Here is a 15,105-nt window from a genome sequence, read left to right on the forward strand (position 1 = left end):
TGAATGTTTATCGTATAATTTATTTACATTATATGAGTAAAAAAGAACGAAAGAACTGTATCCATACCTGTTTGGCATCGATTTCCTGTGAATCCATCTTGACATTGACACACACTGGGCTCAATACACGATCCACCATTAAAACAATGTGGGATGCATATAGCTAAAGAAAGACAGAAGTGGATATTGATGAACGTAAGAATAATCATATTAATTTACTATACATCATGATCATACGTCATTCATACCTGGGGGGTGTTTCACAAAGATCCTAAGTAGAACTTAACTCTAAGTTGGACTTAAAAATTATGGACAGCCATTGGAGTCTTAAAATGAAATATATTCAAAAGCAGAAATTCAAGTATTTTAGACTTTTTATAAATTCCAGATCCAGAACATGAAATCTCCTTGATGATAGAAAATATGAATGATTTGAATAAACAATTAATGCCTTTCAAAATAACTTTTACAAAATATTTTCAAAGATGCTAATGGCTTTCCATAATTTTTAAGTCCAACTTAGAGATAAGTTCAACTTAGGATCTTTGTGAAACACCCCCCTGATCATGATACATTCGAAGCTATCTTAAATCCAATATCTGAACATCCGTAATGAGCGTAAAACTTTTTCTAAACAGGGCGTAATTTTCACTGGTCGCAAAAAAAAGAGAATTTCAATATCTAGATTAAGTTTAATTGACATCATCCAGTTTCAAGTGATATAATATTCTGACCGTGTGTTTGTCTATAATATACACATTATATTATTAAAACAATACAGCAATGCTAGAAAATATTCCTCAAAACCAAAACCTCATATTACATCATGCTGAATGCCTGAAACAGGGCGTGGTCCAAATTTGTCAACTTGCTGTAAAGCAAAATTTAGGCGACCGCTAACAAGCAAGGCCTGCTCAAGATGTATGTGTATGTCAAGTGCTAATCACGATACTACATGAGCTTGACAGTACGATGTCAATACATCGTGTTTGAGATCGTGGTGGTGTGGTATTACCATGTTTGCAGCTGGTTCCATAGTAGCCTTCTGGACACTCACAGACGCCATCATCAGCACACACAGCACCGTTACCACACGGAGGATGACACGGCTTGACTGAAAAGAACAACGAAAACCGATAATTCCTACTTTAAACAAAATGCATAACTTCAACAATGAACCCAGCCCTAACTCTAACCTTATTCTAACACCTGCAACTATTACCCTAACCCTATACTTTTTGATGAAATAAAGCCGTAGCAATATTGTCGCCGAAGTAAATGTCGGAGCAACAGAAAAAACTCTTTGAAGAGGAACAATAAATGTACTCAATTTTCCTCTGCATTACCAGAGCCTGAACTTGGTGACCACTTGGGTTTGAAACAGATCTCCTTTTGTGAACCACCCCTCTCATACCGCAGAGGTTGGTTGCATCATTTTTCTTATTCAGATTAGCTATACTTATGTGACAAAAGTTGTATATTTGACATAGTTTTTTCCCCGCAATCTAGATTATTGTGCAACAAAATAAAAAGCAATAAAATAAAACGCTTGATGGCCTTTCAAAGGGAATTTTCAAACAGTAAAAGACATGGCGTTTTACCTTACTGGTTGAACTTTTCTGATCATTTAAGATATCTTAATGGCAGTGATCAATAATTTGTCTTACCCTTTTTCCAGCACTGCTTCTGGAATGGAATCCTAAGTGGCGATCCTGGGATGAGACGTTTGGTTTCATCCCATATCTTCAAGACAAACCGACCTGAAGCAATACCAGTTTGTCTTCCCGTGCATCGTAGCTCCACCTGAAAAACTGATCAGAAAAGGGAAAAAGGACAATTATATATCTATTCAGTGATTTGCTATTAATCAGCTTGAATTATTTCTTCCATACTAATTTAATGGCCTATAAGACCCCGCCCCCCCCCCCCAAAAAAAATATATATATAAATAATATAAATATATTGTTTCTTACCATATCGTTGAGCATTTTATATCAATCTGTAGCATTAATTAAAAACGTGTTTCGTTGCTAAACTTGGGTTTATCAATAATTTTATTTCTCCTATCATGTTGTTTTAAAAGTAAATCACTCATGAGGCTTCATTACAGTAATATTAGACTATCTTGCAGCCCCTATTATTATGAGGTGATTCTATAGCCGAATATATCGGGAAATTAAACATCCCTACCCCCGGGCCCTGCCCCATAAGTTCACTATAACGTCCATAGTGCTCTCACGCGTCATCATTCTAAATTCTTAACCATCATGACAATATGCTTCGATAGTGCCCCTCCATGAATCTCATCTGATATACGATCAAAATACATTACAACCCCACCCTCTATAATATTTTACTTTATTACTACCACGATGATCGCAACTACTTTTAAAAATCAACTTAATGCAATATCAATAGCCCTGTCCGGTTCTAGGACACCTACCCCCTGGACATCCACCCCGGATAGCCACCCCCAGTCAACTACCCCTAGGACAACTACCCTGGACAACTACCCCCGGACATCTACCCCCAATAAACTACCCCATACGACAACCATCCTATAGGACAACTATCCTAGGGGGTAGTTGTCTGGGGGCTAGTTGTCCGGGGGTAGTTGTCCTGGGGGTAGTCGACCTAGAGGGTGCTTGCCCTAGGGGGCTAGTTGTCCTAGGGGGTAGTTGTCCTAGGGGGTAATTGACTGGAGGTGGTTATCCGGGGGTGGATGTCCAGGGGGTAGGTGTCCGGATACGCCCTGTCAATCACCTTTTGAAGTGTGCAAACATTACAATTCAGTATTATGTGATCCAAACATGATTTCTATGGGATATACAATGTTGTATTGAAATTGCCCTTGGGTCGATTTTTCGAAAGCACTTACCACTTTCAGAGGTTGGTATAGTTCCAGAGGGCGGTATTGTGATAGCAAGGTTCTCCATGAGCCTGGTGTTTGCTGTTCTTGCGTGGATGGCATAATGAAACTATAAAGAAGTGGAAGAGAAAATGAAGAAACTGTAATGAGTAATCGTCTAGAAATAATAAATTTTACGCATTATCATTTAACGTCAATGAACGATTTTAAGATCATAAATGTACACCTGTAATACGCATCGTATATGATATCTGTAATTTTACTTCAACTGAACGTGTTTGAGTGAACATGTACATGGTGCAGGCAAATTAAATCAAATTAATTGGTGTCGGTGTTAACTATGATAACATGTTGGAGAAGTTGACTTGTATTAATAAAGTATACAGTTAAACAATCCATCGTTTCATAACGTGTAATTAGTTGAGTCTAGACTAATGTAATAATATGTTTTATTCTCTAGTGTAGCCTACGTATACTTATAAAACTTGCAAGAGGGACGGTGTCCCTGCTGGCAAACAAAAGACTTTATCATAATTCAAAGTTACTAATGAATACTCCGAAGTAATACCGCAGAACATTTAATGAGCTCTCCCTCCCTCATTTTCTCCCACCCCCCCCCCCCCCCCATCCCCCCTCTCTCTCTCTCTCTCTCTCTCTCTCTCTGTATCTCTCTCTCTCTCTCTCTCTCTTTCTCTCTCTCTCTCTCTCTGTATGTCTCTCTCTCTCTCTCTGTCTCTCTCTGTCTCTCTCAGTTTCTCTCTATCTCTAACTCTCCCACACCAGCATTATTTCAAAAGTGGTATGCTATTATCCAATAAACATCTGTCTGTTTGAGTTGACATTTCTAGTTCAATATTTGAATAATTCCAACCCCATATCAACGGGTGGCTCGTTTGCGTGCGCTGTTAAACCATCTGCGAACCATTATAGACTGTTTGTATATTATGTGGTATTTTTATATTTTGTCCTTGACAACTCAAAATGTGAATTTTATAGAAATTGGTCCCACGGTCGAATATTTGTACAATCTAATGTTCAGAAGATTGATCGATTTGTGGAATGTTTAACTATTCTAGTCTGTTAAGTCGTTTTCTCTTGAAGACAGTGTCCAGTTACTTTTATATATATATTTAAAAAAACTAGTTATCCATTTCGAATAGGCCAATACTAAATTCGTCATTACACAACGGATCACAAACTAGTGAAATTCAAAAGAAGACCCAACTTTTATACTGTTTTGAGTACAGCTGTACTTAACTTCTACCCTCATCTTGGATTCTAACTCAATGATACACGTTATTATTTAATTGATTTATTGACTAGTTCATTTATTTATTCATTTATTCAATTATTCATTCATTCCTTCCGTAATTCATTCATTCATTCATTCATCCATTCATTTAGTCTCTCCTCATGGGGTATAATAGAACACCCTAAATAGCAAAATCAGTTATCCACTTTAGTAGAACAGAGAATAATAATAATAATAATAATAGTGGGTTCTTGTATAGCGCTCATGTCAGTCAGATTTGACCCTCCTGGCGCTCCCGAAGCCTAGAATCTGTTTGAAACTCGATGGACATATCATTGAGCAGGTCAGTAATTACATCTACTTAGGACAAAATATCACAGATGATGCCAGATGCGAAGCAGAAATAAAAAGAAGAATAGAAATTGCTCAGAATACATTTCTGGCAATAAAAAACTTATTCACTGATAGAAAGGTGAAAATTAGTAAGCTGTTATGTATGGTCTGTCCCATTGTATGTAACAGAAACATGGACAATAAGCAAGGCTGTGGAAAATAAATGTGGATTTACAGAAGGATGATGAAAATATCCTGGAAACAAATGAAAACCAACAAAGAGATATTGCACATAGCAGGGCGTAAACAAATTGCACTGGTAGGGTTAGGTAAGGAGAGAAAAGTCAAATACTTTGGTCATGTTAAAAGGCGCCAAAGCCTCTTAAAGCTTATCTGCCGTAGTTTCCAGGAGGGATTAGACCGCTCTGCAAGGTCACTGGACAGGTGGTTATCTCATCAACTCAGCTCTCAGTTAACATAAGAAAAAGAGGATCATGGGGCACCAATGGTCACCGATTATGCATTGTTTGTTATATAGAGGGCGCAAGTAGCTACCAGTAGTGCAGTGGGCCTTTAAAGGATGCGTTGGAGGGGATAGTGGAAGGCACTAGACCGAGAGGGAGAACCAGAATCAACTGGGAAGAGAATGTCAAGAATTGGAGTGGACTAAAACGGCATGAGTGCACCAGAATGGCAAAAGATAGAGTGAAATGGAGAGAAAATGCAATCAACCTCCGAACTGGGAGAAGATACTTAGACAGATAGATGGATAAATATCCATATAGGGATCCATGTAGGGGCTCACTATTATTCACCGTTTGCATCGGCCATGTAAAAGCCCCACCCCCCCCTCCTTAACCAAAATTTAATCTTGAAAACAAAACCTTTGCATTTTAAAGAATAGTATCATCATAAGTTATGTCTATGGTATCACTGTGCTCTATATACTCTCAGAACAGGTGTAAATGACTTCATCGAAACTTCTCGGCGAGTTTTGAAGAATACCAACAGATGGCCCTTCTAGAGTATGAGTTAAAACCAGTTGATAAAAGGTAATCAAATATAGTCACGAATATAAACTTGATGAACACAACTGCTTTATGTATTTAGGATCTCATTACTTTCCTCTCCGAAACTAATAATAGCACTGAGAGACAGTGTGGTCTAACTGGGGCTAAGGAGATTGAGCAGCTGTCCAGTCAAAGAACAAAACCATATTACAAAGCTAGAATAAGACTATCCTCCACCCACTTCTTCCAATCCCTCTCATAATGATTTTGCGCTGAACCATGTCGATGTGTCCGATCAAACCGTCATAAATCTCTTTCTCTGAAACGTTAAATTTCCTTCATATTACATGGACAATTTTACAATTTGTTTAAGTACCTCCACATACTAAACTTTGACATTACAAGTCTGTCATGACTGTTGCCTCAAAGATTTGATCGTTCTCATTTGATCAGGAAAAAAAAAAACGTTTTGAAAGATCTTTCATGACTACAATACCCCCAATATCCACCCCTATCCCTTAAAGGGGGTGGATCGCCAGTTTCCATGTGCAGAAGGCCATAATTCGCTGACACCAGACTTGGTGGAAATACCATTAATGGGGGTACAAATTTGCACACAGCAAACCCATAGTCCAGTCAAGAATTACCCCCTAATCTCTCGGAGAGCTCGAGAGTCTTCGGGCAATTCAAAGCATTACATAAGGTCCAATGGTCATAAAACTCAAGGCTAACCCTGGTGATTGACAACACCTGTTATTGGGTAAACACCCGAACGGTGTCGAATTCCCCATGAGAGCCGACTACTCAGTGACTTTAATGCGATACAGATTCGTTTCCAGAGCATTGACCGTGTTAAAGTCACTGAGTAGTCGGCTCTCATGGGGAATTCGACACCGTTCGGGTGTTTACCTAATAACAGGTGTTGTCAATCACCAGGGTTAGCCTTGAGTTTTATGACCATTGGACCTTATGTAATGGTTTGATTTACCCGAAGACTCTCGAGCTCTCCGAGAGATTAGGGGGTAATTCTTGACTGGACTATGGGTTTGCTGTGTGCAAATTTCTACCCCCATTAATGGTATTTCCACCAAGTCTGGTGTCAGCGAATTATGGCCTTCTGCACATGGAAACTGGCGATCCACTCCCTTTAAAAACAAGCCGGAAGGCAACAATTTATTCACTTTACTTCTAAATCGCTACCAATAAGCAGCAGTAAAGCTGAAATGAAATATGGCAGGTGTATTAATGACACAGAGTCACAGACACCCTTTCTTGTTTTCTGACAAATCGAAATGATTGAAAAGACTACACGATAACGTGACTGGCCATTCAGTAATAAATTTGTTCGGATTGTTGGAGTTGAAGTGCACTATAGTATGTCTGTTTGAAATAATGATTACTAATGTTTATGGCGTCCATAATTATAATAGGGGCCAAACGCTGTAATGCATATGAGAGCATTTAGTAAGCAAGCTTTATTTTTTTAAAGACATATAACAATTTCAATAATTTTTGGAGCCGACCTTCGACGTCATCATCAAGAAGACGCAATGGGGTTTCGAACTGAGGTTACACTAGACAGCCAACCACAAGGCCATCCCTAATATCGAGGTTTCAAGTTAGAAATTTGAAAATTATCGCTTGTTATATTTTGTTATGTTTTGTGGGGTGATGGGTCATAGTTTCAACTTATTAGTCTGTGTTGAATAATCTTTATACAACTTGAGATCATCATATTTATTTAGTGCCTGTTATTTAGTATTCTTCTGTATATTTTATGAATTAAATAGGAATTAAAAATAGAACCCACCATTATACTATAGGCTCAATACAAACAAGATTTTACAACGTCATATACTATATTTCAGATGTCGTTCAGTGGCTTGTAATTCACCTAATAACAATGATTCATTATAATATTTCCGTCTTTTCTGATTTCTATGAAATTTAATCCTGTCTCTGTTCACGCATCAAAATAATAAACGGCACGTATTTTCACTTTTCCTGTTAAGTGTGAATAATATTATTAAAACTGCACCTGAATAGGATTATAAAGAAGCCACAATATTTTGATTTTATCATTCAAGATGAAAAATGCAACCAGAATATCAACATATCGGGACCCTCTTTCCTCATTATAACCAACTCACAATGCACAGTTCTGTTACCGCAATGTGATGACTATAAACACAATTTGTTTCATTTCATAACTCGGCGGCAAAAGGCTCCAGCCGATAATAGTCCAATGATAAATTATTGTATTAATTCTTATCCCGCCAGAGGGTATGGTAGCGTTGAATAAAAAAAAATCGTCACAATAGCAAAATAAACATCACCGATACAACTCAGGGTGCCAACTTTGACGGAGTTCTCGCGGTTTAAAGGTGTTGAATACATTCGACAGTTCGATGGAAACGCTATAATATTATCGTGGAGTTGAGTTTTGAAAATAAAGGTGTATTCGATGCCTTACTTTCCACATTAAGGTACGTTTTTCAGAAATCTTCCATCACCCCCCCCCCCCCCGCCGCCTCTTCATTTTTGTTCGTTGTGACGTTGTCGTTGAAAAGGAGTATATTCAGATTTTATACCCGCACTTTTTAAATTACACAGGTTTCAAGTATTATGAATATAGACATGTAACTTTTCTTTCATTTTGTATTCAGTTATAAACTGAACCTATGATATATTCATTCAGGTTACAAAATATAATAAGCAAAAAGCACAAATCCTAACAAAACTGCAGTTCCAAGGCTAAGCCAAAGTCGAACTCCTTTGTGAGCGACACGAGTAAAATGATACAAAGATCGAGGGGGGAGTAGAGGGGGGAATATTAGAGCGATTGTTCAATAAGTGATGTTAGCCCAAAGGAGGAGGTAAGTGGGCGTAAAGAGTCCATCATTAATGACTGAACAATTTGATGTGCAAATCAAACATTATATTTGCCAAGTGTCTCGGTAGATCTCTCGCTTCACAATGGCATGAGATACACCTGGTGTCTGGGCGGTATAAGTGATATGATTATTTGAAGTGAGGTGTGAGTCAATTTATACTGATGGGATCAGCGGGGAGTGTTCAGGGGTTTAACCTGATCATTTGGTGCTCGGATCGTATCAAACCAATTACTACTATTATCAAAAAGTATATTGCCCTCCCCGTGCTCTATAACCAATTGTTGTTTTGGGTTTGGGGATAGATGCGCTCGTAATGATGGTGATTATTGGCAAGACATCCTTTGAGGGGTGACCTTGTATCGTGTTACCCCTAAACATTTTGGATTTCAAATAAATACCCATTTAGGCCTTTAATAAGGGAAATAAAATCGAATTTGTACCTCGTAAAATTTTCTAATAAAGACACTAGACAGAGTATTTTACCTCTACAATTTGGAAGTTCCAATGGTTATTCTTGTACTTATTAAAGTAATGGAAGTCTATATTTCAGACAGCAATTCCTTTAAATCAGGAGATGACCAGACTATCTGTGACAGTAATGTCTGCTATGCTTTAATTGATTACCTTTAAAACTTACAAATATTAGAGGAAATTTAATTACCTCCAACGCTTGTATGTTCCAATGTTTTTTCTTATAATTACTAAAGTAATGGAAGTCATACTTAATATCAAGAGGTGACCCGACTTTATTTGACAGAAATGTCTGATATGCTTTCGTTTCATTACACTATTGTGTGATGACCTTTGATTTGTACCACGATTAGCCTTTCACGATTGACAATATGAAATTGCCTCTCAAGCATCGGTCATAAAAGAGGGGGACTATAGAAGAACAATGTTGCCCCCCCCCACACACACACACACAAACACACACATCCAAATTGTTTGAAGTAATGATAATTGTGGGTAAAACAGAAATGAATCCAAGTTTCTTTGAAGAAAAAGCTAGAGGGTTGATCGATCGAAAGAAGCTGAACTCACTCAAATTGACTGAACTTAATACCACAATACTATTCATAATTGTTTAAAATTTTGGATTGTGGTAAAGAGAGTGTATGAGGGAAACAAGAGGTGCATTGCAGGGAAGAAAAGGAAAAATCGAAGAACCGCGTGTCTGATCAAGAAGTTAGTAACTTCTTGGTCTGATGATGACATTCAAGTGTCATGCAGTGTAAACATGAAACGGGTCATAGTCACATTCATAAGCAGGTTGTGGAAGAGAGAAGTAGGGAAAAGAACAGGTGCATCACACATTATCAAAGAAATCATGGAGAGCGAACAGAAAAAAGTTCTTCATGGTGACATTAGAATGAGATGCGGTAAAAACGTGACACGGGTCACATACATTCACGTCGCCGACAAAAGATAGAGGAAGATAAGGAAAGACTGGGGAAGAAGAAGAAAGATGAAGGGATATAAAGGAATACAAAAAGAAGATGCATGAATATGGATACAATCAAAGGAAAGGACCTCACCCCAGGTGCAGCCCTCCATGTGATATTGACAGTATTGATATCAGGCGGGATGACGGTGAGCTTGTTACGAAGTTTCTGGATGATTGGTTGGGCTTCACCTCCTCGAACGATATCCAACGTGGCGCCGCGACCTGAGGATCAAAACAAAATACCGGGGAAATAAACAGATTAAAGGAACTATGAAAAAACGTACACACACGTGGATTAATGAAAGTAGTCCAAAGGAACTATAACAACGAACAGATTGAAGAAATTATAGTTGAGCAAGGTCATCGAGCTGTCTTTGAAATGAAGGGAGGGACCACTAGCCTATCCACTGGAAGCATAATTATGCTACAACTCCTTCACGAATAGAAGGAACTGCTCCTGCCCCACCCTACTCCCTGCACCATGGGTGTCGATCCGTAACTGATACCTATTCATCAGGGGGGGATGATCTATTCATTCATCCCCCCCCCCTGATGAATAGGTATTACGTAAGGATCGACACCCATGCCCTGCACACCCACCCCTCCCCTCCATCGAAGCTACTTTCTGAGAGAGGTCTAATGGTTAAGTCCACGCTTGAATAGCATGGATTAGAAAATGAAGTGAAGCGAATTAATTAATATTCTTATTCTATACTAACATATCGTAATCTTGAATCTCTAGCTGTATGTTTGAATCTTAATGGTAACAAATGAGATAAATGTACGTTTTTGTTTACCACTCCAAGTCTAATCCACCCTCTATGCTCTCCTATGACGTTTATGCCAGGACAATTACAAACAAAATGTGGTTTCAGGGGAGGGGGGGGGGGGCTGATTATAGACAGAATTGGGATGCTATCATTATACCTAATACCTTGGTATTTTTTTTTGGGGGGGGTGGGGGTTTAGTTCAAACCATTAAATCCCTCTTACGTCCCATCACCTGTGCCTGCATGCCTATTAAAGAGTAAACAATGATTCACTTGATTGGCAGACCAAATCAGTAAACAAAATTTAGAAAGTAGGCGAATCGAAGGAATTCCTGAGAGAAATTCCGATATCAATGCTTTGATTTCTAATTGGTTAACGGTGCAACAGAGCAAGCAAAACACTGTATAGTAGAGTCAGGTGAATTTACCTTCGAATTGTTCTCATAATAAATATATTTTTAATATTTTTTTAAAATATAAACTTACTAGATAAACAATTGCCTGAAAAGCAATACTTAAAGGAATGATGATTAACTAAACTCTGCAAATCGTTTTCATGACACTTTATGAAATAAAAGTTGTAAGTTGTAGAATATTAATATATATGTTTGTAGTAAATGATCACATATGCATTTAGGTGCAACATTTTCAACAAGTCTGTAGAGCACGTGATGGAAAAACAAAGGTAATATCACTTTTTTGTTTAATTATAAATAAACAGTTTCTAATAAGTTTTTTTTAATCAAAGTGCACCGTAAAAGGAATAATGTACATGTACTTTTCCTCTTTTCGATACGTTCGATTTCAGTTTTACATCGCTTTATCATCAGAAACTCATATATAAAAAAATAAAAAAATCTGTTTGGGCTGACTGTCACCTTTAAACAAACACCATGCCTATATCATATCGTATCTCCTTCACATCTCTTATAATATCATCAAAATTGACAATAGATACAAAATCACAATCGGAATCACAAGTTGACACAATATATATGCAGTGATCCTATCCAATGATTTAGAAGAAGAAAATATTCTAGATCGTGAGATAATTCGATTATGACCATGTGATGCGGTTCATGTGGTGTTTAATATCCCGTGGCTTCGCTCCAGCTAGGTAGTATAAATGGAAAGAACAATAGCGAAGGAAAATGATTGTCAGTGTCAAACAGTAGAAATTAATCTGGCATAAATTTGGTTTCTTATACCCAAGTCACACCGCTAGACCAACTTCAAACCGACCGATTCCCGGCTATATACGAGCTTTTACTGTTGTCGGTCCTGTGTCGGTCTCATTGGAATTAATGGGGTGTTGTAATATACAGTCACACTGCCAAATCGACCGCAAACCGACCGAATCTTGGACATGATTTTGTGGTAATGCATTTTGTGCAGTCGATTGTCGGTCTGCATGATCTTTCGGTATGACTGGAGGGGGGGGGGTGACAAGAGGCTTAGCTTAGAACGCTATCCTGCCGTGAATGACTCAAGGTGATGTCCCCATTGCTGCCTAAAAACTGTTTGTTGCTCTTCACTTAGTTGATGTGTACAACCCCTTCACCGTATTGCCATCATGCAATATGACCAGGTACTTCAATGAGGTAAATCACCGCAGACTTACAAAATGGGTCAGTGGAAATTGTCCTGGACGCCTGGCATTTCGAAATGTTCATCCTTTCTAAATCAAGTTCATTCATTCTTGGACAATTATTTATTGTTGAATTATGACAGCATAATCCCTTTTATCTGCTCAAATTTCTGACCTATTTTTAACTAACAAACGCGTTTGCTGTTTGTCACACATCTTAGGTTTAATTTTGATCACGTTCAGACTAAGTTCAGAAAGGAATTCATGTTGAATTACCAATTTTTAAGTCGATATGTTTTTATTCGGTCCTATATTTCCCGTCCTATCATAACAATACTTAGTATGCCTAATATGAAAATAAGAGTCTATTATGATACTAAACCAATTTGGTATAACAGTTACCAACTTGCATTATGAATTCGCGTATCCTATTCCAGATTCTGAAACAGTATCCCTTCCAAAGTAATTACACTAAGCATTACAGGCACTGACCGTAATGAATTTCGTTTATAACTTAGTATAATGATATCAAGCCGGTATTTGAACTTCTTGTTCGAAAACCAAAAGGTGAGAAAAACTTCACTATTGTCCCTCTCAACTCCTTGCTCCGACCTCGCATATAGCATAACATAATTATGTTTGTTCCCACTGGTGATATAACGACATTTTGGTTTTGCACAACTCAATAATTCATTAAAAATATCAATACAAAAAGATAAGATAATTTTTCCAGAAATCACTTGTAACCATCAATGTTGCCGCTGTATGTAAAATAATGGGGCTTGGCCATTTCAAGTGAGAACAGTTTTGATTGGATAAAATGTTAGCAAATACATGTATATAATAATTAGCCAACCAAATGGATATAATTATAACAGTAGCCTCAGTAGTAAAACAAATGAACAGAGATACGATATAAGGAGATCAAAATCAAACATAGTGGTAGTAGTAGAATTGATATTGGAAGTAGTAGTAGTAGTAGTAGTAGTAGTAGTAGTAGTAGTAGTAGTAGTGGTAGTAGTAGTAGTAGTAGTAGTAGTAGTAGTATAGTAGTAGTAGTAGTAGTAGTAGTAGTAGTAGTAGTAGTAGTAGCAGCAGTAGTAATAGCTGTCGTGGTTTCTAGGCGTTGAACAAAGCCTTTAGCATAGTAACATGAAGGAAATACATTTATGCTTCGTACTAAATAATTCGATTGTAATTAATATCATTTGATTGAGCACCTTTTTGAGCAGGGCTTTAGAACGCTTTTTCTTTACTGTAAAGAAAAAATGATTCAGATATTTCCATTGAACGAAAATTTGTTTCCTTTAAAAAAAAATCATGTATCGAAATCACTATGTACGACAGGGTATTGTATCATGGAGAAGAAAACTAGATCATTATGGTCATGGTACAATAATTTCTTATTTTTCTGAAATAACATAACATTGAAGTATCACCCTCTCTGTATGCGGTCGTTTGTATGCATTGAAGGTAACACATTACTCTTATTCATTGTGATCTGAAAGATTATCTTGGATTCCCTGGGATTTTATTCTATTGTTATATAGTGAATAAAATGGAATGATTTATGACAGGGGATGATTTTTGAAATGTTTCCGGAATTTAAGCTCTTAAGGATCAATATTCTACTTCTTCTTTTTTAATTGACATCCGAAAGAAGGGGGCGGGGTTAGAGTTTTGTGAACAGCCCGAAGCTGGAAAAATGTAAAAAATGAAGGATTCGTCGAAAAATCACACATTCCAGAAAGAAATGTACATATATCGGAATGCTTATAGCGGATACCTCATCAATATATAATTAGGTAATGAATCCTTTCAATTCTTTTCTTCATCCTTTGTATTCATTTTCGTCTTCTTCGTCTACATCACTCCTGCATGACATTGTCAATTATCACTTGGTTGTTATTGGTGATGCTTCTTGGCTTACTCTACACGAGAACTTAAACATAATTGTACATTATATCTAAATTTATGAATATTTTTTGTTGTTCTTGATCTTAAAGACGCCAAACAGAAGGAAATTAAACCCTATACTTACACAAGAGCTCTCTAGCTTGAGCTGGATCTATCCATACATCTACATCACTACTCGGTGGACCTGGATCCGCAGCCAAAACAATTGTTAACAAACACAGAAATGCAAAAGCTGACTCCATCCTCAATCTAATTTGATTATCCTAGTCTTCGACTGCCAAAAAATGTCAGTAATCAGTTCTAAAAGTTAATCCACAGTCATCAAATTCTCCCAAAATGAAGATCATATAGCGGTGCCAATAAAATATGACGGTTCTTCAAATCGCCAAATTAGAGCATCATTAGTCAACTGTCCTTATTACAACAATGAAACAGGGACACAAAATCCTCAATGGCCAGACTTCAGCGTAGATCTTGGTTTCACAGCTCATAAAGTTTGCGGGTGAGTATGAGTCTGACTCTTCTATGAACTATTAATATACTTTTTTTTCTTTCCCTCCCCCGCTATTCGTTTCGCCAGATGTCTAAACTTCTGCATGGAACGCACGCAACCGTGCATGCGTAAAGCGAAACGACACGCATACACAGAATTTCACACACAATTTTGAACTATCCACTTTAGATACCTGTTGCTAAGAAATGAAGCTCTGTAAAAAAGAAAACAAAAGGGGGAAAAGAGAAAAAAAAGAACATATAACAGAGAAAAGAAATCTTTGAAAAGATACAACAAAGACATATGACATGTCACCTGTCAGTCGAGTACCTGGCATTTTAAAAGGAGATTACGATTTTTCTTGATGTTCAAGAGTTAGTGTATGATGAGGATGAATCTACATAACGATAAGACAGTAGCATATCCGGGATTCTAGGCCAGGGGAGGAAGGGGGGGGGGGGTGGGCGGGGCATAAGTATGAGTTTTCTCGGACAAGGAAAAAATAAAAGCGATCATCACATTATTTCTTTTTCGG

General features: G+C 37.5%; 1 protein-coding gene across 1 annotated transcript; it reads right to left on the reverse strand.

The window, feature by feature from the left end:
• Nucleotides 1-23: 23 nt before the first annotated feature.
• LOC115929316 (wnt inhibitory factor 1-like) lies at nucleotides 24-14,678 on the reverse strand. Its single transcript, XM_030998053.1, has 6 exons — nucleotides 14,202-14,678; nucleotides 9,894-10,024; nucleotides 2,879-2,978; nucleotides 1,668-1,811; nucleotides 1,016-1,114; nucleotides 24-163 (listed from the first exon to the last, which is right to left on the reverse strand). Exons 1-6 carry the CDS (start codon nucleotides 14,317-14,319, stop codon nucleotides 24-26), a joined length of 732 nt encoding a protein of 243 aa, XP_030853913.1. The 5' UTR covers nucleotides 14,320-14,678.
• Nucleotides 14,679-15,105: the final 427 nt, after the last annotated feature.

This window comes from Strongylocentrotus purpuratus, unplaced genomic scaffold (genome assembly GCF_000002235.5).
Source record: "Strongylocentrotus purpuratus isolate Spur 01 unplaced genomic scaffold, Spur_5.0 spur5_contig_858, whole genome shotgun sequence".
NCBI lineage: Eukaryota > Metazoa > Echinodermata > Echinoidea > Camarodonta > Strongylocentrotidae > Strongylocentrotus > Strongylocentrotus purpuratus.

Excerpts from the sequence above, each read along its gene's own strand:
- LOC115929316 (XM_030998053.1), bottom strand. The coding sequence starts at position 14,319 with ATGGAGTCAGCTTTTGCATTTCTGTGTTTGTTAACAATTGTTTTGGCT. Across the intron at positions 10,025-14,201 it reads TCAAGCTAGAGAGCTCTTGT|GTCGCGGCGCCACGTTGGAT; the intron begins GTAAGTATAGGG and ends TTTGATCCTCAG. Across the intron at positions 2,979-9,893 it reads CATGGAGGGCTGCACCTGGG|TTTCATTATGCCATCCACGC; the intron begins GTGAGGTCCTTT and ends ACTTCTTTATAG.